Source organism: Callorhinus ursinus, unplaced genomic scaffold (genome assembly GCF_003265705.2).
Source record: "Callorhinus ursinus isolate GAN/ISIS: 27379988/994484 unplaced genomic scaffold, GSC_fseal_2.0 scaffold15, whole genome shotgun sequence".
Lineage (NCBI taxonomy): Eukaryota > Metazoa > Chordata > Mammalia > Carnivora > Otariidae > Callorhinus > Callorhinus ursinus.
In genome coordinates this window covers 37553237-37577394 of record NW_027397077.1, presented here as the reverse complement: position 1 = coordinate 37577394, position 24158 = coordinate 37553237, and the positions used below count along the sequence as shown (strand labels likewise).

Below are 24158 nucleotides of genomic sequence, written 5' to 3'. Positions count from 1 at the left end.
AACTATAAATATAGTGTATGCTCATGGCAAAGAAAATGAAAATTTAAGGAACAATTTAAGAGTAAAAAATAAGAATTCATAATTACATAGCTTATTTTTTATTTTTCCTTCAAGCTTTATCTTGGCATGTATATGTGTATTTATGTAGTTGGAATCATCTTGAAAATAATTAAGAGCATTTTTCTACAACATTCTTCTGAATCACTTTTAAAACTGTTTAATAGTCTATCCTATTATAATTATTATGTATTTTTCATACTCACACTTACCCTGTCAAAATCTTATTTCATTCTGGTTAGGGATTTATTTTGCTTATGGTGATTGCAATTCGTATTTTGGAGTGAAAAGAAGGCATATTTTGGGCATTATAATTTAGTATTTAATAGTATTGGCTCCAGCGTCAATGAGATCTGGGTTCAAATCCCAATTTTGCCACTTACCAATTGCATGACTTTAGGCAAATCATTCTACTACTCTTTCTTTCCTTTTACTACACATTAACATGAAGATAATATCAACCCCTCCCACACAGAGCTCTATTTAAGATTAAATGAGGTGAATTTGAATAGCTTAACACAGTGCTGAGCACATTACTAAGTATCTGTTGAACTTAGCTCTATGCCCACAATGTCTGGGTAGTAGCAAGGGCAGCCCTGCCCCCCTTGGCTCAAGGACCAGTATGATTTGCGAGACCCATTTTTTTTCTGGAAGAAATGTCCACTAGGAGGATGATGGTCACCAAGATGGACTTTGTCATTGTCCATCTCAATAGCCAGGTGCAGAACTGGCTAGAAAGCTATTTGTTCAAAGGAGAAGGTAAAAAAAAAAAATAAATGCCAGTTACTCTAACAATGGATGCTGCCAGCTGGCTAGCTGACTCAAAGTTAGAATAATTTCTCCCTAGGATTTCCCTTTATTGTAGTGAATAGGTCTCTGCAGTTGAGAGGCAAATGCAGTTTTGCAACTATGGAACCAGGTGTGTACACAGCTGGGGATCTGCCTGCTTGGATCTCCATATCCTCTTGGAGCCCACAGGAACATAAAACACAAAGTACCAGTGAGCAAAATGAAGAGTCAGCACGTCCACATTTTCTAAGTAGTGGAGGGAGCAGAGGAGGAAAAGAAGAAATGCAGTGAGAGAAGTATAGGTTTGGGTTGGAGTGTTGTACAGTGAATCTGGTTGTATATAAACACCTCTGGGTAGAAATGCAGCATCTGCAAAATGCTTGACACCTCATCTAGAATGCATGCTTCTTAAGGACAGGATATTTGGCTCCTTACTGCTGTGTCCCCAAGAATTTAGAGCAGTGCCTAGTATATAGCAGGTGCTCAAATTATTTGTTGATTGAATGCTCTACCGCTGCCCGTTTTAACACTGAAGGGACAGTGAATAGAAAAGAATTGCTTTTCTGAACCAAATTCAGACCAGCAAGGAAGAAGACCTGGTGAAGAGACCAGGGGAAAGCATAATGTCATGTGAGCTCCTGGGCCAGGGGGTGGCAGCCTGCTCATAGCCAAGTGGACAGATGAGGCTTTGGAGAGACAGATTTAAAAATGTCAAAATATAGTAATGAACCCAAGACCAGAATAGGAAGACAGACCTAGGAGCAGAAGAAGATGCTTAGAAATAGAATTCTGAATCTCTGGTCAGGATCCCAGGAAAGGGGAGAAAAACGGTTTAAAGAGACAAATGTGGGTGTATAGCAAACTTGCCATTGAGTTGGTTTTCAACCAATTTATGCAAAAGCTGGAAGGAGGGCAAATGCAGACCACCACCAAATAGTGACCTGTAAGAGTAGTGTTTTAAGCCTGAAGTCCAGAATGAGTGGAGTGCAAAATGAATTAGAGCTGATAAAAATATCTTTTGCTTTGTTGTGCAAAGCCAGAATTTGGGAAGAGTAGTACGGTCGCTTAGATTTGACCAGTGGTTCTCAAAGTATAGTCCTTGGACCAGCAGCATCAGCATCACCTGGGAAAGTATTAAAAATGTAAATTACTAGCTCCCATCCTCAACTAGGGAGTTAAAACTTCGAGGCAGGGGCGGCTCAGCATTGTGTGTTTCAGTAAACCTTCCAGGGAATTCCGATGCCCACTAAATCTCAAGACACACTAGATTAGAAAGTTAATCCTCCACCCTACAAATGGGAAGCTTGCAGGGGAAAAAAAAGATGCCCAAGCTTTACCCCAGTCTCTGTGGTGGGCTCTGGCCGTGTGCATATTTTAAAATCTCTTAGTGAATTGAATGTACAATCAGGGTCAAGAACCAAACTCCAGTTCAGGTACCAGCAGTGCCATCGTATCCCCAAGGAGTTTATTAGAAATGCAGAACCCTAAGCCCTTCCTGCTGAATGAGAATCTACATTTTTAACAAGATCGCCAGGTGACTGATAGGCACATTAAAGTTTGGGAAGCATTTATATAAGATAAAAGTTAAAGGAAAAAAATCAGAATTTGTACCTTGCCTCCACTTTATTGATTTACTAATTTCTTCTAAAGAGGGAAAAAAGAAAAGACAAAAAGCCAGGATAAACACACTGATACAGGAGACAGGAAGCATAGTAAAAGTTTGGAGTCAAAGAAAGGAAAGCCATGTGAATGAGAGAAACAGGTATTCTGTAAGGCTTAGCTGCTTGAATTGCCCATACATCTCTTTTGACAATACTTGTGTTATTCGTTAACCAACAAAATAAATACTTCAGGACAAAACCAGGGTCGGCAACCATTGTGGGATCCCAGGCCATGGTGATGAGTTCGGGAGAGTAAAGATATGAGGTTTGTGCTGTCGGTTCCCAAGCATGCCCTGTCCTTCCCTCTCCTCTTGAGGAGTCCTGGAGAATGGGACTGTGTCTAGAGTCTGGAGGTGGTGCACCACGGCCAGAACTTCCAATGGGGAAGACTTTGGGAATAACTTAGGAACTCGATTTGATTCCATGTCAGGATTGCAGGGAAGATGATCAAGCCAATGTCCTATTTATTAATACTGAGAAAAAAAGACAGCCTTAGAAGCCACTCATGGTTCATGAAGTAATAGTTCGTCTCGTAGGTTTTGTGACAGAGTCAGAAGTAATGTGGATGTACTGTGTTGAAATTTACAAGCCATGACAACTGTCCTTTGCTTTGGTTCATTTCTTCTTATTTTTTATTAAGCAAAAGAAAATAACACAGGATGATTGTTCCTGCAGGTTGGGGGGGGTAGGTTTCTAATTAGAGCACTAACCATACTTACATCTACCTAATGCTGATTAATGCACTGAAGTCAGCCTCATCATGGGTCTCTGGTAGAAGCCTCCAAGGCCCTGCTCTAGGCTCCATCGTTTTCCAGAATATTATCACCAACTCGGCTGAGAGTTAGTAAAGCAGATTTATCACTATTATGATGGTTGGAAGTATAGAGAACAGATACAAATAGCAGAATCTAAACAGACATTCAATTGAGGGCATGATAAAGCGAATTTTACAAAAGGATCATTTATAGAAGAAAAATGTCCAACGAGAAATAATATAGCAGCAGCAACTAGAGGAGGAGGGATTGAGGGATTTGAATCCATTGGAGCCTAATTTTTTTTGTTGGTGTGAAGTGGTGGCCAAAAGTGCTGCCAGATACCTTAGGCATTAAGGCATTCATGCTGACAGCAAAGAAGTGGTGCTTCTTCCCCACTTGGACCCCAGCCACCCCACCTCCAGCTGTGTTGTTGGTTTTTGTGTTCAAAAACACAACAACATTGACTTGGTTAGCACATTTTGACCGTGAAGTTAACATGCGGACCAAGTTCATATAGAGTTGCCTGAGGGATGAAACGACATGAATCCATGTCTTATTGGTATTATACGATGAGGACATGAAGGGCCCTAGGAGTGTGTGGATTGCATAGGATCACGCAGCCGATACGTGCTCGGACATAGGAGTTGTGATTCTGAATCTGGTACCTTCTTGCTAGCACGTCTCCCTCCCTCCTTCAGATGAAAGGGGTTCTGATGCAGCATATCCAGCCATCTGCATCCACTTCCCACTTCTGAATTCTGGTTCACATTCTGATGAAAGGAAGCACTGCGTCATAGGAGTTCTCCTTTACTGCAGAGGCTGAGTGTACAATGTTCATGGCTCACCTGTTGCTTCCCCTGGATCACCTGGGTCTTACCTGTCCTTTGAGACCCAGCTCCAGCCCCTCTTGCCACATAGACTCCTCCAGCCCTCCTCCCATGTTCTCCCGCTCTTTACCTTCATCCATCCATTCTTCCTTTCACAGATTGCTTTACAAATATTTACGGAATGCCTACTCCTTGTCAGGCCCTATTCTGAGTGCTAGAATATTACAAGGAACAAAACAGACAATGTATCTTTTCTCCTAGTTCTTACTGCAGGAAGGGACCAACAAAGACAAAGAAACAAATCTAAAAAGTCAGGTAATAAATGTTAAATAAATAAATAAATAAAGCAAGTCAGTGGATTCTCTGTGATTTGGGGGGAGGAGGGCTGCTCTGTTAGATCAGCTCAGAAAAGACCTCTGATGTAATGATGTTTAAGAAGAAACTAGAAATACTGAGGAAGTGGTGTCATGTGGCTTCGTGGGGGGAGATAGTGCTAGGCAAGAGAACAGGCATGGGCAGTGCTAGGTATATTTGAGGAAGAGCAGGGAGACCTGGAGGGGAGTGGGCACTGGTTCTGCAGCCTGCTATTGGTTCATTTTCTATTACGTCTGTCCTAGGGCTACAGACACACTTCCACTCAGCTACCTGGTTGGGAAGGGAGCTTGTGGAAGATGATTAGAACTGTCTTTTGAGGATTATAAATTAAAGTATATAAAGTATACATTGAAATGCATGTGACATACATAAGGTGTATGATGCATATGAAGTATACAATATGTATTAAATGTATAATCTATAATCTATATAATGTATATAAATAACAATTCCTTATATAGTGCTATAGAAGCTTTAACTTTTATCCTTATCATTGTCTTGATCACTGTCATCTCAATTCTACCCTGAGGATCCAGGGGCAGAGCAAAGGTCCTTGGCAGTAGCTCTTTCCAATCCTACGTGGAATTGCTTTTGTTATTTCGTCTGCACTCTTGCTTATACGTCGGAATCATCAGGAAAGGCTCTTAACGTGATTTCTTGGTGAAATAAATTATTTCTCCTACATGGCCAGAAGTCTGGCTTGCCCATGTGCCCTTTTACCGATTGTGTTTGCATGTATGGAATGAAAAAAGCACTGTGCACTTCATTTTATTTTTAAGACAAGATAGAACAACCATGGTGGTGCTGATGCCAGCTAACACATGTGCCGAGTTAACCAAGTGCCAAGCAGTGTTCTAAGCCCTTTGCATGGGTTTTTTTTCCCCTCTTAATCCTCCTAAGTCTATGAGATACGTAATAGTATTAATTTGTTTTCCAGTGGGGGAAATGGAGGATTCAGAATGTTTTTGTAACTTCCCTTGGGATAGCTAGCAGGCGGAGAGCCAGGTCTCACACTCAGTTATTTGGCTCTACCACTTGAAAATATGGATAATCCAAAACTCATATCTGCTGTGATTAGCTTTTTATCTCATTGGCCTACTGTTTGAAGGGTGTTTAAGGGATTGGAAAAGGTGGGAGATATTTTAATTTTTCTCAGTGTTATACTGAAATGAGATTTCTAGTCTTTGTATACACATTTCCTGGGCCAAGGGAGCAGCAAAAGGTTGGTGGATTCTAGACACAGTAGAAAATCAGTTACGAGTAGATCCACAATGGGCTATTTAAATCCATTTAAATGGATTTGGGGGTCCTGCCCTCAGTGCTAAAGACCAGTGTCATCCTCTGTAAATCGACATTCGTTTGTACTCCTGACACCCGAGTTAGTGCGAGTTTATCCATGAGAGTATTTCCTACATTTGAGTTTGGGGAACCCAAGTCTTAATCTTGCTGTCAACATGGCCACCATATTTGTTTGAAAGTATAGACAAATGCATTGTTGTAGTAATCTTTACTTCGATCCTTTGGTTAAGTTTCACAGAGACATTTATCTTTTCACCTACTTGCCTCCAGATTGTTTATTGAAGCTAATATTTATTTTCTCTTCCCTCTGACACTGTTTTTTAATTTCTGCATTTATTTTTATTATTTTTAATTTTTTTTATTATGTTCAGTTACTCACACTTTGGTTATTTTTGACAGGTAACTTACTGAGTCAATGTCTGAGGGTTGTCAGGTCTTTGATTTTAAGGAAACAAAATGCATGGGCTTTGTGATACTCCTTTCTTATGAGAACATTTAGCACCTCTGGATTTATCATTTGCATTTCAGATATGGCTTTACTTGTGAGCTAAGGCTTGTTTCTTTAACAAGTTTGGTTGTTTTCAGTGTTCCCTGACTTTAAGATTTTATGAAATAAACTATAACTAAAAGGGGGTAAACAACTAAAAATATTTATTTCAGGAAATAAAAAAGTTAACCAAAGTATTTTATTGGTACATTCTTTGACAATATCACAGAATTGAAAGAGAATGGTAAGAGGGAACTTTTTAGCAAGGGTGTTTTTCCACTAAATTGGCACATAAGCAGCAAGATTAACGAAAGTACTTATTACAAACAGTAAAAAAACATACATGCTTTTTTTTTTTGAAGTCCTTATCACACTGGTCAGTCATGGGGGGCATGAACAAAACCTCAAGACATGAAAAATCCATATTCTTTTCTTCAAATAGCTTAATCATTATTAAAATTATTGCAAAACATCCATATACCTTAATTAAAATAAAAGAGAACACAAATACAAATATTGAACATAAATTATTAACATGTACTGTAAAATACATTACTGGCATGCATTCCAAAGATCAAGACCTCTATTCAGTTCAACCAATACCTTCCTTTTGTGGGACCTATCCTAATACCAAAGATAGGTGGGGCATAATTTCTCAGCACAGTTTTTGGTCTTTAAATATCTTTTTTGTTTTAAAAAAAAAAACAACATGATTTGCAGTGGTACTATAATCATAATTATACAGTCATTACATACGTGGTTTTAATTTCCTTTTTTTAGTCTGCCGAGATCTTTTTAACATTAGAATTGTTTCAATATTTTTCCACATATTCTGCCGTCTGAGAGAATAGGGCTGTATGGAAACAAGGCATTCGAAAACAAACAGTGAACTGAGGTACAACATCAGATGGCAAAGTGCAAAAGTCTCACAAACTGTACAGAAAATTTCAAAACCTTGCAGTCTCGAAGTACATACGTAGAAAGACAGGTCAGCCCCAAAACGTTCACTGTGGCTCTCGGTGGTTCATCCTAAAGAGCCTGGGTGGGACTTGAGTCTCAACACTCCCTGTGGTAGGGAAGGTCCAAACTTGCAGCCGAGTTGGCAGTGCTGATGCCAGTGACTTATTAAGCCAAGATAAAGTAAGAATATTTCATAAAGCAGCTGTGTAGGACACTTGGATCCTCTAACATTGGTCTCCTGGCCAGGGATGCTCCTCCAGTGATGGATAGCGGGCAGGACCAAAAGAGTCCTATGCCAGGTTGGGTGACGAAATAACTGAGGGTCTTCCTCCTCCATGGTTCCATGGAATGAAACAGGTTAGATAACCAGGTTATTATAACTGACATACTTCTTTTTTGCAGCAGGGCCTGAAAAAAAATGTAAGAGTCAGTTGTAGCAATGACCTTATTTGCAAAGGTAGAAACAGAATTAGATCTGGGATGACTTGAATACAATGTCAAGATGGAACCGTGCACCACTGAAGAACACACAAATCACCTTGGATTCCTGTGAGTCTTTCTAAGGTTTTGTCTACTAAAATCTGCAGTGCCCAGCAATTCTCAAACCATCTGTGCTCTCTATTCTAAGATGTCTCCAACCTCCCTCTTTAAGGTTTGTAATGGTTAGTAAATTAATTAGTGGATGCCATGCTTTCTAATTAGCCGACCCTAAGCTTAAAGGGGCCCACCCGTGTTGCAGGATATTTCGTTGTGTGATCTTCTCCCAGACCTTCTCATAATAAATGGCCATTGCTTGGGACAGGTCTGTCCTGGTCACTGCGATTAATGTCCATTGACTACAGATTAGGTCAACCAGTGCCACCTTCAGTTAGGATTCACACAATCAAATTACTAGTGACTGACTTGCACAGTGTTATCATCAGTAAGTTGTAAATGGTAATTTGTGGAACTATTTCCATCGAAGTTTGAGGCTCACTTAAATCTCACCATGTACGCCTTTTATTTGTTTTTTTTTAATAATAAATTACTTTTCTGTTTGTTATAGTGATTCTAGAACCCAGTTCTACTCATTCATTCATTCATTCATTCAGCATTGGTTGCCTACCATATGCCAGACATGGGACTAGGTAGGCACTGATGAGCAGCTGATGAGCAAATCAGACCCTTTCCTGTGCTCATGCTGGAAACAAAGACACCAAGATCCCAAAGTATGACTGATTTATATTATACTCTAGTTCTCAATACCAAGTAATACAATTGCTATAATGTGACATGTTCTTTATTCATTAAATCTTAGTAGCTTTGCATCAGCTTCTGTTGGACACAAAGTAACTGTCACGTAGCATTTACTGATGGCTTATTTTACTTACTGTTTTTTATTCTAAGTAGTATTGTTCATTTAATATAAACAAGTAACAAGAATTCTTCCACACCTCTTAAGTAGGGATTCATATGGAAATTTAGAAGAATGGAGAAGCTACAATAACATACTGAGAGAGTTTGTATCTGAACTTGGAGTAGGTAATGCCACTAGTATATTACAGATACATATATGCATGTGTACACTCTACAAAAAGATTTTATTTTCTGGATTAAAAATTCAGACTCTCCTTCTGGCAAATTCTTATTTAAAGATTCAGACTCGTTTCTCTATTAAATCACATTGCATTTATTAACTAAAATTAGAGGAGAAAATAGAATTATATGACATTAAGGGTCCTCTGGAAAATCTGGTCATGAGCTGGGTCATGGTGCATCCTCCTTGATAAATACATGGTATCAATAATGCCCCAGCCTTCTAAGAAGGTTCCCATTGTTAGCAGAGCCTTCACTGTCTTCACTGATATGCTTGGTTTAAATATAAAGAGAAAAACTTTCTAAAAATGTTTTCTTTACTCTGAAGCCTATTTACAGTGTCATAGCTAGGTAACTCCAGCAGACAGTTGCAAGAAATAATCACAGTCTGCCTTGTCAAATGGTAATATACTAATTATCCTCAGCAAAAAAAAGGAGGAGGGGGGGAGAGGGATCAAAGAAAAAAACCCAGAGGTTTAATGACCTAAATATCTGAGATTACCTCTATTGTGTGATTATTGTGTGACTGTTTTCCATATAAGCATAACTGTCTAGTGAAAAGAGCAAAACATACTTGAAATTCCTCAAACAGGTTACTTGAAAACATCAATTTCTCTGGAAGAGTCTTCACAAAAAGAATAAGGAAGTTAGAAAATATTGTCCTTAAGTCATAAAGCTGAGCATTGGTTTGCATTAAACTATCATCAAGATGAGGTTATGCTGTAAAAAATTCAAAATGATAATAATGTCAGTGGAAATTCACTGATGCTTGGCGTGGATTACCTTCTTGTGTTTGTAAGCCTTGAGATGAATGCTGTTTATAATCTCCGCCTTATATAGGAAGGGTCTGAGGCTCAGAGGGACTGGCATTCCAAAATGAGGCTGTTGTTTGAATCTACAGTTTGCTCTCCAGACCATAGTAGGAAGACCATGCTGCACTTGGACTCACCTGACCCAGGTTCTGATTCAGCTCTATCATTTACTTGAGGTGTGACCTAGACCAGTCCAATGACATTGAACTTCTCTGAGCCTTTGTAAAAGTGGTTAGAATAATTGTTACCCTGTGGCCTTTTAATGGCATAAATGTATGAAATATTCCAGTTTCTCATCTGGCAACATAATGCATAAAGGTATTTTTAAATTACAAAATTCTTATACAAATGATTAGCCTCAATTCATGCTTTCTTGGCAGAATAGCTGAGGAACGTTGCAGCAAAATGATAATAGAGTTGTGTAGGTCCTAGAATGGCAATTTATGCGCTTTTCAGAGCAATGCCCAATGTATTATAATGTTTATTTTTAAAATGTTCTAGCCTTATGAGTAAATAAGATAAGTACCGGTGGTGTCTGATAATTCCATTTATTTGAATAGCAATGTAGTTTATGGCCTAGAAAAGAAAATTGCTTAGCTCAAAATAGTTGTGCAGTGAAACACTTTCTAAGGAAATATACTTTTAGTATTTTAAAATAGAATATTTTTCTCTTGTAAAGTTATAAGTTTTTCTTGTAAAATTAAAGGAACATTAAGAATATGTGGCAGGGTCCCTATCGAGTTTTTAAAAGTTACCTACATCGGTAGTTTTCAAAGCAAGGTATCTTAGAGTTGATGTCTATAATGAAGCAGTATTATAGGTACTGGTTTTTGGAATGAATTACTTTGCTCCTTAAAAACGTTAGACATTCCATCTTACTCTTGGTGTTTTGTCAAAATCAAACTGGATTTGACATTAACTTGAACTACTTGAACTACATTAACTTGAACTATTACAAGTGAACTACTTGTTTTCTCTCTAATTTCTCAGAAGACTTCTTGTCTCACGAAAGCTTCATTTCTCAAGTGTGGTCCATGGAACACTTTTAACCCAGTCTATAGAAGTGAAGAAAAAAATAATAAAAAATAGAGAAGAAAAAGAGTCTTATGGATATTATAAGAAACATTGAATTATGGGAAACATAAATAAATATAAAATTTTGAATAAGATTAAATAAGCCTCTTTTCTCTATCCCATATTTATTTTTTTAAAGATTTTATTTATTTATCTGACAGAGAGAGACACAGTGAGAGAGGGAACACAAGCAGGGGGAGTGGCAGAGGGAGAAGCAGGCTTCCCGCGGAGCAGGGAGCCCGACGTGGGTCTCGATCCCAGGACCCCGGGATCATGACCGGAGCCGAAGGCAGACGCTGAATGACTGAGCCACCCAGGCGCCCCTCTTTATTTTTTAAATAATAAGGAACTGCATAGTTCATTGACAATATTCCATATATTTCTGTGAGCTCTTGTTAAAAATTTAAATGTGTATGTAGATATATATACACATATCGGTGTATGAATGAAGTGATTCAAACACCCACAGAAATTGTAGACAACCATGTATTGCAGCCTTGATAATAGTGCATTAATGGGGCGCTTGGGTGGCTCAGTCATTAAGCGTCCGCCTTCGGCTAAGGTCATGATCCCGGGCTCCTGGGATCGAGCCCCGCATCGGGCTCCCTGCTCAGCGGGAAGCCTGCTTCTCCCTCTCCCGCTCCCCCTGCCTGTGTTCTCTCTCTCGCTGTGTCTCTCTCTGTCAAATAAATAAATAAAATCTTTAAAAAAAAAAAAAAAGGAAATAGTACATTAATATATTTACATCTTTGCTTCAGGTGCCCCTCCATCCACCCAAAGGAAATAAAACACATCTGAGCCTTCCCCACTTCCCCACCCCCCACTGCCAGTTCTTCCTTCCTTGCCCCATCCCAGCCTGTTAGTCTGATGGGGGTCTGCATCTTTCCCAATGAGGTTCATGCTGCTATTGCATACATAGCTGCCCATAAAATATAGAGAGTTTTGCTTTGTGTTTTTTCAATTGTACAAAAATGGTATCACTGTGCATATCCATTTGCAACCTGTTTTTCATATATCATTTTTGTTTTAATATTTATTTCTCTTGATTTGGTAATCATAATTACTATATAGTTTCCTGTATAAACATAGCAAAAGTTTCTAATTCTTTTTTTATTGATGGACCCTACTTACTTTATAATTTTCTTTTATTTTTTTAAAGATTTTTAAAATTTATTTGATAGAGACACAGTGAGAGAGGGAACACAAGCAGGGGGAGTGGGAGAGGAAGAAGCAGGCTTCCCGCTGAGTGGAGAGCCCGATGCGGGGCTCGATCCCAGGACCCTGGGATCATGACCTGAGCTGAAGGCAGACGCTCAACGACTGAGCCACCCAGGCGCCCCATTATAATTGTTTTCAATAGCAAACAATACTGGAATAAATGGGATTTGAAAACCGATATCATTTATAAAGTTAAATGATAAAAAACTATAAACTAGAAGAAATTATTTGCAATATATTTAATTGACAAAGGAGTGTTATACAAAGTTTTTAATGTATACAAATTAATAAATAAAAGACAATCTAATTTAAAATAAATGAATCAAGTGATATCAAAAAGTAATTTGTAGATTAAGAAAACATGGAAAATGCTCAACCTCATCAATTGGAAAAATACAAATTAAAATAATAAAGAGATGGCATTTCATGCCCAGCCATTAAAAAATAAAAAGTGCATTTGCACTAATACCACATACTAGTGAGTGTGTGAAGTGCGGATTCTTAGACTACTCTGGTAAAAATGGAAATTGGTATAATCGCCATGAGAGAACCATTTGGAAGGACCTAGAAAAGCAGAGGATATACATACCATTGACACAGCAGTTTTATTTCTACATATGTGCCTGAGACACGTTTTCACATGTGCACATGGACACGAGTGGGGCTTCTCAGGGCTATTAACATAATGTTGTGCTTTGTGGTTCTCTAAGAATTCTCCTATAGCAGCTGGGCATATAGTACAAATGAGCAAAGTGAGTCAAGTGTACGATATTAAAGAACAGCATGAACCCTGATCCATTGAAAAACACTTTCCCCATGTGATAGCATAATGATCTGTAGGATGTTACCTTATTTTAGTCAGATATTTCATTTTTTAAAGAGGAGCTGGACTTCTGTGTTGTTAGGTAAAGTTTCATTTTTTTATTCATTTGAAATCTCTTTTCAAAATTAATTTTTCATTTATTGAGCACATCTTATATACTGGGCTCTCTTCCAGGCATTATAAATGCCTATTTTTTAGTGCCAGGTTCAAAATCATATTAAAACCTTGAGCAAATCAAAGGAAAGAGACCAGGGCTAGAGTAAGTCTCTGAGCAGCCACTTTGTAACTTTCTGATGCTGTTTGCACTGTTTTCCAAATTTATTTGATTTCATAGCCCTCTCTCCCCTTTTTAGTGGATCCCTTGCCACTATACAAGAATATACTTTTGGTTATTTCTTAAATGTTGGTCCTGCCTATTACTTCAGTCCTTTGTAAAGCTTACCAAACTTGGGAACACTGGTCTATTGCCTGATGAAACTTGGCTCAAACTGACTTTTCTATGAACCTATTCTAAGTGGTATCTGTGCCTCCCCTCCCCGCTGCCATTGCTTCCCTGTCAACCATAATTCACAGCTGTTGTTTAGTTAAAAATGCTTTATTTTTTTAAAGATTTTATTTATTTGTCAGAGAGAGAGAGAGCACGTGCGAACAAGCAGGGGAAGTCGCAGACAGAGGGAGAAGCTGGCTCCTTACTGAGCAGGGTGCCTGATGTGGGACTCAGTGCAGAACCCTGGGATCATGACCTGAGACAAAGGCAGACATTTAACCGACTGAGCCACCCAGGTGTCCCTAAAAATACTTTAAATGGAAGAAATCCTTCATATTATAGTTTACAGTTACTAAAACAAAAGGAAATACTTTTAGCTATTAGTTCTGTGGTCACTGGCCTGTTTCCTGTCTGTTCATTTCATTAGTAAATAGCCTTAGCCCATCGCTTAATGGCAAACGAGTATATGTTACCTTCAATTGTTAATTTCCACTAAAAATTTCAAAAAAGCTAATAAACTTCCCATATTCCTAAATCTTTTTTTTCCTTTGTCTTCTAAAAGTAGCACGTTATTCAGCCAAAAAGATGGAAAACCCAAGAATGGAGAATATGATTACCAAAAAAATGGGGCATTCACAATTGTGCAAGTTGAACAATGATCTAAGAAAATCTGAGACTTTTCTACATCTTCTCTGTCCCACCTCTAGCGCTACTGCAACAACTTACCAGGAGAATGTTGGAGTATTTGTCTTTATGTTAGTTAGCTGGACTTCTTGTCACAAAGAGCTTGGCAGGGGTTAAAATAAAATCAGCTAACTATGTCAGGATTTCACATCACCAGTAATTCTAATCTAGTTACCAAAGATCCAAAATCTGAATTTCTGTCCATGTACCCAACTACCCATCTAATAAAATATTATTTAGCACCTGTTGAACACCAGTCACTTTAATACATGCTAATCTTGCAAAACGGCTTGGAAGTCTGCAAGCTGTTTGTTTGCTTCTCATTATTGTAAATTTGGATTATTTGACAACATTTAGAGAGGACTGCCATGTGCCATCAGCAAGGGCTTGGCATTTCCTTTGTTGTTTTTCCTACCTAACACAATCAGCATAAGACAAGAGTTCATAGGCCAGACTCACACTGAGTCCCCAAAGCAAATTGGCACCTTCACCAACGTTGAATGAGGGAGACCGTTCAATGGATGATGAGACCAGTCTACCATATGTGCAGACAATAGTAATCCGGTTCAAGAAAACAGAGAAGCAATATCCTAGAAATCCTTAGAAAAAATGTGCAAAGTGCTTGCTCCATTTTCATTAGGAACAAAGATATGAGTCAGGTGTAGTCCCTTTTGTTAAGGAATTTGTTTTATGGTTGGGGAAATGATTATAGGGACTGTGATAAGTGCTTAGAGATATATGACAAGGGCTAATTAACTCTGTCTTGGATGGGGGTGTTTGGTACTAAGCCTGAGAAGGCTTCTCAGTGAAACGGGCACTTCATCTAGATGACGAATGGGAAAATATAAGAAGGATGCAGGTGCAGGGCATCGGGGTGGCTCAGTCATTAAGCATCTGCCTTAGGCTCATGTCATGATCCCAGGGTCCTGGGATCAAGCCCTGCATCTGGCTCCCTGCTCTGTGGGAAGCCTGCTTCTCCCTACCCCACTCCCCCTGCTTGTGTTCCCTCTCTCACTGTCTCTCTCTGTCAAATAAATAAATAAAAATCTTTATTAAAAAAAATAAGGATGCAGGTGATTTAAAAGTATACCATGTTCCTATCAAGGTGCATGGGGAGGGGAGTCAGAAAGTTCTGGAACTGAAGGCTGACAGGGTAGGAGGGTCCAGATAATTATTTCGGTGAATATGCATGCTTCCGTACCAAAGTCAAGACACTGGAAATAGTGATGAACAAGACAAAATCCCTATGGTTATTTATCTTCCTAATGGAGTCTCTTGTCAAAGGCCTTGAATGTCAAAGTAAGGCAATGGTAGTTGAGAGGCCATGGGAAGCCATCAGTGATTTTGAAGCAGAATCTTCAATCTTCAACTTAGAGTTCCCTCCCTACAGTGTTAACTAGCTTTATCCTAAACTTGTTAGCTCCTACTCCTCATTCCCTTTGTAGTTTCTCAACGTCACTTGATTCAGGGAGCCTTTCCTGACTTCCTCCAGGCTAGTTAGGTGCCCCTGCTCTATTGTCTCAGGGCTTCTCTACTTTTCCTTTGCCACACTTAGCACAGCCAGGGTGTGTCACTTACTGCTCATTGCTCTTGTGTGTCTCAGACATTAGCAGTGCAGGTGTAAGAATGGAAGAGACTCTTGTTTTTCCTAGTGCTTAGTGTGTAATACCAAGTCAGTCCTCGGTATTTACTGAATGAATCACTGTAGAGAGGCTTCTGCTCTCTGAAGTCATTGTCAGATCTAGGAATGTTTTAGGAGAAAAGGAGAGTTCCAACCTTCCCTCCTCCTGCCCCTGCCCCAGAATACATGGGAACTTGACTGGCTTTGTCAACCACTTTTTTTTTTCCTCAGTGTCCCACGTGGTGCTATTGTATACAAAGCTATTGCTGTAACTCCTTAGACTGCATTTGTAACTTAAATCACAGTATTCTTTTTTCCCCTTTTAGCAGCACAGAGGCCCAAAACAGCCTAGCTAAAATTGAGAAATCAATTTTCAATTCTGCCATGAAAACAGTCAATGAACATTCTAGTGTTTCTTTAAAAAAATTTAATTTGTTTTTTAAGATGTAAAGCATCAAGCAGAGGTTTACATGGTTCTTGGAATATGTTTTGGAAGCAAATAGACTAGGTCTCTGATAGGAAACATCTTTAAGCTTGGCCAAGTTAAAATCTGGGTAGTTTGAGGCTATATATGTTTTGCCCTAGAAACAAAAAGGATGCACTGAATTACTGCATCAGAGATTTCTACTTTTTCTTGTTATGCACTTTGCCTGGGCATTCAAAAGCTTTTGTGTATTTTGCAATTTCAATCTATTACGGGTATGAGCATTCTGGAGCATATTATGGATGCAGTGGTGCATCCAAGACTGAAGCTGTGCATGAAAGCCCGTCTTAAGGATAATGTTACAAATAAGGCAATAGTAACAAAATAGTAGCAGAGTAGCACTTAGTGTTCCTGGATAAAAATCGCTAGCTAAAATCCAGGTCTTGCTGTTTTGGAGTAGGAGATTCACAGTCCATTCATTCACTTCTATTTTCTTTATTCCACTATTACTGAGAGCTTAGCTTATGGTGTGCTAATGGTAGTTTGGTTAAAAACAATGGCACAGAGGTAGGGGAAAATAGTCTCTGTCTTTGAACAACTCCTGCTTCAGTGCAATTCAACACATGTTTATTGACCACCTACTATGTGTCAAACACTATTATAGGCAGGGAAATTTAGCCATGTTACAGAGCTGCACAACCCTTGATTGTATGGTGCTTACATCCTGTTGGAGAGAGACATATTTTTTTTTTAAAGGTAAAGGCAGCCAATTCTTGTTATTTGTTGTTATATTCTATAAAGTTGCTATAAACACTGAATTACTGAATACTGAATCATTGCTCCTAGGGGAAATACAAGGTTAGGTTCCTATGAGACTCTGGCCACAACATTTTATCAACCGATCAAGACATAACCTTGATTTACGTTTGTTTCTGTTTGAAGATGCTTTATTTAATATATATTATTGATTGGTTATCATTGAACTCATGGCCAACAGAATTATAACTCATGCATCCTGAACTTAAGAACACTAGATAGCACTTCAGTTTGGGATGTGTTTTAAATGGCAAAAGAACCGACAAAAATGCAAACCTTACGTATTAAACAGACTACAAATTCACACTTAGAGCTAAGACAAGGCAGAGCACCACCTTGTTCGGCCTTAGCTGAGATTGTGTGCATTGAATGACTCAAATATTTCCCTACTCTGAATACGTCTGCAAACAACTACAAAAGCACAAATAATGGTTTTGGAGTTACACATCAGTTTTAGCAAGTAAGGGAGTTTGTAAATAGAGAACCCATGAATAAGGAGGTTCAACTCTATGCTGATGTCTGGCAATCCCAAACACAATGAAAAAAAAGTTGACTAAGGGGCTAGACAGAGATTAGGCAAGGTTGCTCTCCTAGGAAAGGTGATAGTTAAGGTACAGAGGGGATGACATTTGAGCAGAGGCTTGAAGGAGATGAGAGAGAAACTATGAAAATTCTTGGATCATAGAGTGAACAGCAGGTGCAAATCCCTGAGGTTGGCATCTGAATATCCAGGATGGATGGAATAAAGAGAGTGAGCAGAAATGGTGGTATGCATGAAGAATTCCAACATGGCAGAAGGTGCCATCATAAACTCAAGGAGCTTTCAAAGTGGCAGGAGTATCTTGAGCAGTAAATTGTGAACATTTCTCGGCCAGGGAAACCAGAAGTCAAGGGTACAGGTATTGAAGAACGGTCCACGTGAGGACATGACATTGACAAAGGCATGTTTTGTGAAAAAGCTGAGAGAGAATGGCAAAATGTGTGGAGCATTTAAAGAGGACAGCGTTCATGGAGAGAAGAAAGAAGGCTAGGGAAGATGATTAGGGAGATTAATCTCAGATAGGCAAAGGGTATTTTATGTTACATGTAGGGTTCTGGTTATGAAGATGAACTGTGAGAAGTTCACCAATATTTGAAAGAAGTAGAGAACGTTCCAACAGTAACCTGAAGGATGAATTGGGAATAAGGAAGAGGTGGGTAGTAAGTGCAGACAGGAGATCAACTAGGAATTGATAGAGTAATTAGGATTGTGTTTGTGGTAAGTGGAATTCTAAGACAGTACTACAGTGGGGTTCTAGATGAGGAAGCAACTCATAGTTCCAGCAATGCCCTTGCTAACACCTTGTTCTCTGAGGCATGAGAACATGGGCAAGAGTCTTTAAGGGCCATTGTCCTGGGGAAATACCTTGAGGCCAGGGCTACGGTGCTTATTTGATTGATTGATTGATTGATTGATATTAATTTAGGAGGGGGTGTATGTGACATGGCAGACAAGTATTGTTAAGTTCAGTTAGGTTGACTTTTAATGTGACTCTAGATCTTAAAGAATCCAGGGGGCTCAAGGAGAAGAAACCAGAGAAGACCTGGCCAAGGCAAAAGAAAGAGATGAAGGCAACCTTAACTTGCCTTCCTTTCTTGGAATCCAGCTCATCTTAACCTGGTAGGCAAAAGACTGAGCCTGAGAACTGAATCTCTGTCCAGGAATAAAGACACAGTATTTCATAGGCTGCATATTTTGGGATACTGGCTTTGGAAGATGGGAAGGATTGGAATCTGCTGCAGATAAGAGAAATCAGCCAAAACTTTAGTTTAAAGCAAATATAAAGCAAATGTCTACTAAGTGTTAAACACTGGTTGCTGTGGATATAGAGGGAATAAGTCCTGTCACTGTCCTCAAAGAGGTCTCAATCTAATAGACCAGATTCCCCTGTGGCTAAATTGGGCATGAATTGTAAAGGTTAAGTATATAACAGTGAGGTGTCATACATTGGCTTCCACTATGTATGAAACTCACTAACTTATACTCAGACCTGAACCTAGTATGTCAGTTTCAACATCAGAACTTTGTAATGATGGAATGTTCTTTTTTCTTCTTATTAATTTTGCATATTAATTTGCTCATTTATTTAATAGTAAATTTTTATGAGCAAAGACATTAACGTTAAAAAACAGTGAATTTCAAGGTGATTTATTTTTGTTTTTCAAGATAAATAAAAAACTTAAAAAAGTAAAATAGTAAATCCTACAGATTAGTACTAGGAAAATATGAATTTAGATAAAATAATGTATTAAGGATCTAGATAGAAAATAAAAAGGACCAAGCTATATGCATAAAGATGTTCATGAAGAGGTAAAATAGTATTTGCAGTTTTGAAGAATCTAAATCTCTAACACTAGATAGGGGTTAAATAAATTCTAAAGCATTCTTTGATGGGACATTTAAATCTATCAAAGGTAATGGTTATTAAGATGATGGAGCAACTTGGGAAATGTTTATGCCATAGCATTAATAATGTTTAGCACAAAGAATAGGTTACAGAATTTTGAGTGCTCTATAATTAAACTGTGTACTGGGAAGTCTGAAAGAAATGGATCAAATTATTAAAAGCTAAAAGAAAGTTGGTGGACTTTTCAAATATGTCAGTATCATACTGGACAAAAATATGATGTGGGACTATTTCAGATTAGAGGAGTCTAGAGAGACAAAAACACTAAATGCAGTGCCTGATCCTTGACCATGAATTAAAAATAAACCTCAAAAAATATTAGCTGTATTGGTGAAAGTGGGAACATTTGATTTTGACTTTATTGTAAGTAGTAACACTGCTTTCAAGAGCGAACAGACAAGAGAATTTGTATTCAGATAAAAGATGGATGGAACAGACCCTTAACCACGCCATCCGTGAGGAGAGATGGTGGCTTCTATTGGAGGTGCTGGAAGAGTATACTGGAAATTGATTATGGCTGGGGGCTGATATTACCAAACTGGTTTTACCACTCTGGTCTCCCATGACCAATCCAAGCAACATAATCTGTGTTCAACCATAGCAGGTGCCTCATGGTTCCATATTTTCCAACTTCAGTGTTCTCTCTAGAAATGTTTCTCTTCTCTCCTTTTGTCTCACACATCGCCAATCTGTTACTTTGAATAGGGTGGATTGATAACGGCCCTTCAGTGCATTAGATTAGGTTCAAGGAGTTTAAGATGATTTAACAACCCTGAGAGATACCTTTAAAATTCCTAATTTTAAATTGATGGTTTACAGTCTTCACTTAAACATATTCTCTTTGCCACGCTAATGCCTAATGGACCTGTCCACACTGCCTGTTCCACTTTGTACTCAAGGTCGGACCACTTGTGATGTAACTTGAGGGATTTGGGCAGAAGACTGGAATTCCCATCCCTAGAATTCAGCAGGGTCTTGTGGAAATGAGCACTTAGCTGGGTTCAAGGCATTGGGTTTGGAGAAATTGGATGGAAGAAGCAAGAGAGTGCCTTCTACCAGGAAAGACTGAGAGACTCTGAAGATTGGAGAACAGAGACGGCGCTAAATGATATTCGAGAATTACTGCGACCTTGGTTAGATAGCATAATTATATGACGGTAAGGCTGGAGAATGTCTGCATTTTATGATGAGCTAAAATATTTTAGAGTAAAGAATTATGGTATCTGTAGTTAACTTTAAAGTGGTTCAAGGCAAAACTTACATAGGTACAGATGAAACAAGTAGGGTAAAATATTAGTTGTTCAGACTTGATGGTGGATTATGCTACTTTCCTTCTACTTTTCTGAATGTTTGAGAAGTTTTATGATTACAAAGCTTGAGACCTGTCATCTCCAAAGCAAAATTTATGCTTTAGAACTTTGCTGAAAACTACCCCTACCTTTATCTCATACCATTTGCCACCAAGAAGCAGTGCCCTCAAGACAGTTTTGTATCTCAGAGAAGAGACAAAAACAAATGGCAATTGTTTCTGTGGCCTGGTGTAGAACCCCAATGATCTAATTCAAGAGCAATCATCAAAATAGCCACCACAGTAAAAAGTAGAGCAGTTGAAAAGATGGACAGACAGACAGACAAGAATAGCCACCACTCAGTTGTACGGTCTTGGGCAAGTTACTTTATCTCTCTGTGCCTCTGTTTCCTATCTGAAAAATGGACATAAAAATAGTGTCAATGGCGTTACGAGGATAAAAGGTGTGAATGCATGTGAGACACTTAGAATGGGATTTAGTATAATTTTAATATATTTTAGCTGTGATCCGGCTTTTCTCTGGATGTGTTAGGAGAATGTCACACACGTAACACTGACTCATTGTGTGTGAGTACTGCCTTTCCCTTGAAAGAAAGGGGTCCTTCCACAGCAGAAGGTCAGGCTGCCTGTAAAATGCAACCAAACTAGTTGTTTGGATTTTGGATGCTTTAGTAGGGTGCCACCAAATTTCCTTAAGGAGGTTTAAGGAGTTGTCAGAACACCTAGTGCATTTCTCCATTCATTGAAAAAGGAATCTGTCAAGTCACCGTCAACATGTTTCCACTTCCATCCAGCTATACTGCCATCATTAGCCACTGCCTCATCTGTGCAAAAGTATAACACTGAACTCTTGTACTTTGAGAGACTGTGTTAGTCAACTGGAGCCAAAGGGGGAGGCAGGACTTGGGCAGGTTCTTTTATGGCAAAAATGACAGTTGTCTTACTGTATGGACAGACTTGTACACATAATCAATGGCTGTTGCTACTCCTATATACAGCCCATGTCATCTTTGTGCAGTATTGGAACTGGTACTCATTGATTCTAGGAACCTTTCCTGTAGTACTGTTATGTAATTGGCAAAATCAATGACTAGAGCCTGTAAATGCACATTTACTTATGTACTTCTTTTATCTATTTTGATTTAGTAATTGGATATCAACTGATGAGCACCATACGAATGTCATTTAGATGAGCTGAAGTGAGTTATCTTCTATTTATTCAGTCCTTAACTTTGCAGTCAAGATTTGAGCTGTGTCTGCACTGATAAAGCAAACTGAAGATTGAGGCAACTACCGAGTCGATTCTATCAAAAAGACTGAGCCTGAAGCTATCCGTGTGGGTCTATGATACATGAATGTATAAGCACACTGGGTCCATATGACCCAGGTTGGTTAGCAGTTTCATTGGTTAACACTTAGCAGTTTCCACTCAAATTTCCATGTTTTCCAGGGATCATCTATGTACCCCATACCCAAAACAACCTGTTACATCCCAAAGGATTGTCCTACAACTTGATCACAAACGGTGTAGGGTGAATCCTTAATCTCAGCAAACAAACATTGCTGAGATGATGAGACACTAAAAAACATGTTTTTTTGAATTCTCAATAGTTCTTCTTTCCCTAAAGTTAAGAAACATATGGGTGCACAAATGCTTGTGCTCTGATCATAGTAGTATTTGTTGGACACTTAAAATGTTTTAGGAACTCTGTTGAGCATTTGGTATTTCCAAACCTTTTTGATACTTCCAGCAAGTTCTGCAAGACAGATACCAATATTATCCCTACTTTACCAAAGGACATCTGAGGATTAGACAGATGAACAAACACATCCAACATCCTGTCAGATATCCCTACCTTCTTCCAAGTATGCGTTTTGATAAAGCAAGAAAGGAGTAAGAGAGGTGGAGCGAATGTCAAGAGCTGCAGACATTTCTTATTCAACAAACATTTTCCAGGTGTCTACTATGTACCAGGCAGGGCTGGATCGTCAGCTTCAATAAGTCAGGACAACATCTCTGTTGCTCACTCCATTTTATCTCTAGCACCTGTCCTGCCTTGGTTTCTTCCCCAGAATTCCATTCCCTAATCCCCATGAATGTCCAGCTTGTTGTAGGAGGCACTGAATCCTGTGAAGTGCTTAAGAAGTCTCAGTGACCGCATGGATGCTTAGGTTCCAGGAGGCTGAGAAGCACTCCTATAGACAGTGATATGCCCTGACAGCAAATCTGGCAGGTGATATTCCTTTGCTCAAAATTACCTTCCTTCTCCCCAGAGGAACCAGTGCAGGATAAATACTTTGAGAAATAAATGCAGTGTTTGTAGAGAGTTGGAGAGTAGATCTGAAATGGACAATGTGATCCCAGTCTACTCCATAAATTCAGAGAAAAGTCTGTGACTGGAAGCAAAAAAATGTTGACAAATGCCCAGACGTTGCCTTCCCCCAAAGAAGAGAAAGGTAGTATCACCTAAGTCAGGGATGTGGGAGGCAATGTGAATTTGTGGTTAAGGAGGATTTCTCATGTCACAATTTAGGGATTTAAATTCCAGCTTTGCTCTATAAACTGGTATCTTGAGAGATACCTCTAAGCCTCAGCTTCCTTGCCTTTCAGTTGTTGGCAAAATCAGGATGGTGATGCTAGGGATATTGGGAGGATCACATGTGATGGTGTATGTGATGTGCACCCAGTCAGGACACCTAAGAAGATACTATTATCATCACCATCCCCCCTCACACCCCCCCCCACCATTCACCTCCATCTCTTTCACTGCCCGACCAGCATAATTATCATCATTGAAAACTAGTCATCTATACAACACGGTGGAATTCAGAAGAATGGTCATATCTAAACTTAGCTGGTGACCCATTTCACAGGATGAACATGTCTCATAGGCTGTGATTTAAACACAAAATGGATATGGGACTTGGAACCGCCAGTTTTGCTATAATGTACTAGAGAGTGTTCAACTCTGAGTTCCATCTTCAGTACACTCTGTTAGGCCCTTGAGGAGGCACATTCCCGGTCTATGTATAGTGTGTAAGGAGATTATATTTTTGCAAAGAAAACATAGGTGCATAGCTAAAAGGTAGGTTTTTGCAACACTTCAGAAAATAAGAGTGGTCTCTAGATAAAAGAGTTTGGCTAAACAAATACTCTAATTTTAATTTAGTCTATGGAGTTTGGCTAAAGAAATTATTTGGTTAAAGAAATACTTAAATATTTTAAATAAATTTAATTAAGAAAATTCTTAATATCAGGGCTGTCTTGAAAATCTGGGTTACTGTGTCGCCACAGAGAATAGTACTCTTTTGTTTTGATTACTACTTCCAAACAATTACCATTTTCTAAGACAGCTACAGTACCCAGGGATATGTCACCTCAAATTGCCATAATGCTCACACCATTCCTTCCATCACAACTACCTGCCTCATTGGAAGGGTGTAGAACAGTCAGTAAAGATTTACCAAGTCCCTAATGTGAGCTGTCTTCCATTCCAGGTTCTAGGGCTGTGACAGGTGCTCATATATAAGGTATAACCCTGGCCCTCAAAGAACTTCCAACCTGGCAGAAAACTTACACTACTCATACACACACCAAGGTTGCCATCTTTAGCAAAATTGTCACCAAAGACTGCTGCTCTAAAGTCAGTCACTTGCC

General features: G+C 38.9%; 1 protein-coding gene and 1 long non-coding RNA gene across 4 annotated transcripts in view; one reads left to right on the top strand and one right to left on the bottom strand.

Moving 5' to 3' along the window:
• The window catches only part of LOC141374213 (uncharacterized), a 97889-nt gene that overhangs the window by 68753 nt on the left and 4978 nt on the right, over window positions 1-24158 (top strand). Inside the window, exon 2 of the long non-coding RNA XR_012380945.1 lies at window positions 21647-21699. This is a non-coding gene — a long non-coding RNA (uncharacterized lncRNA). The remainder of the gene's footprint in view (window positions 1-21646; window positions 21700-24158) is intronic.
• The window catches only part of GRM7 (glutamate metabotropic receptor 7), a 914710-nt gene continuing 896987 nt past the window's right edge, over window positions 6436-24158 (bottom strand). Inside the window, exon 9 of one of the 3 annotated variants that reach the window (XM_073901589.1) lies at window positions 6436-7618. In XM_073901589.1, coding sequence (XP_073757690.1) covers window positions 7376-7618 — 243 coding nt within the window. In that variant the 3' untranslated portion in view covers window positions 6436-7375. The remainder of the gene's footprint in view (window positions 7619-24158) is intronic. The other 2 variants (XM_073901587.1, XM_025885492.2) reach the window with 2 other exon arrangements.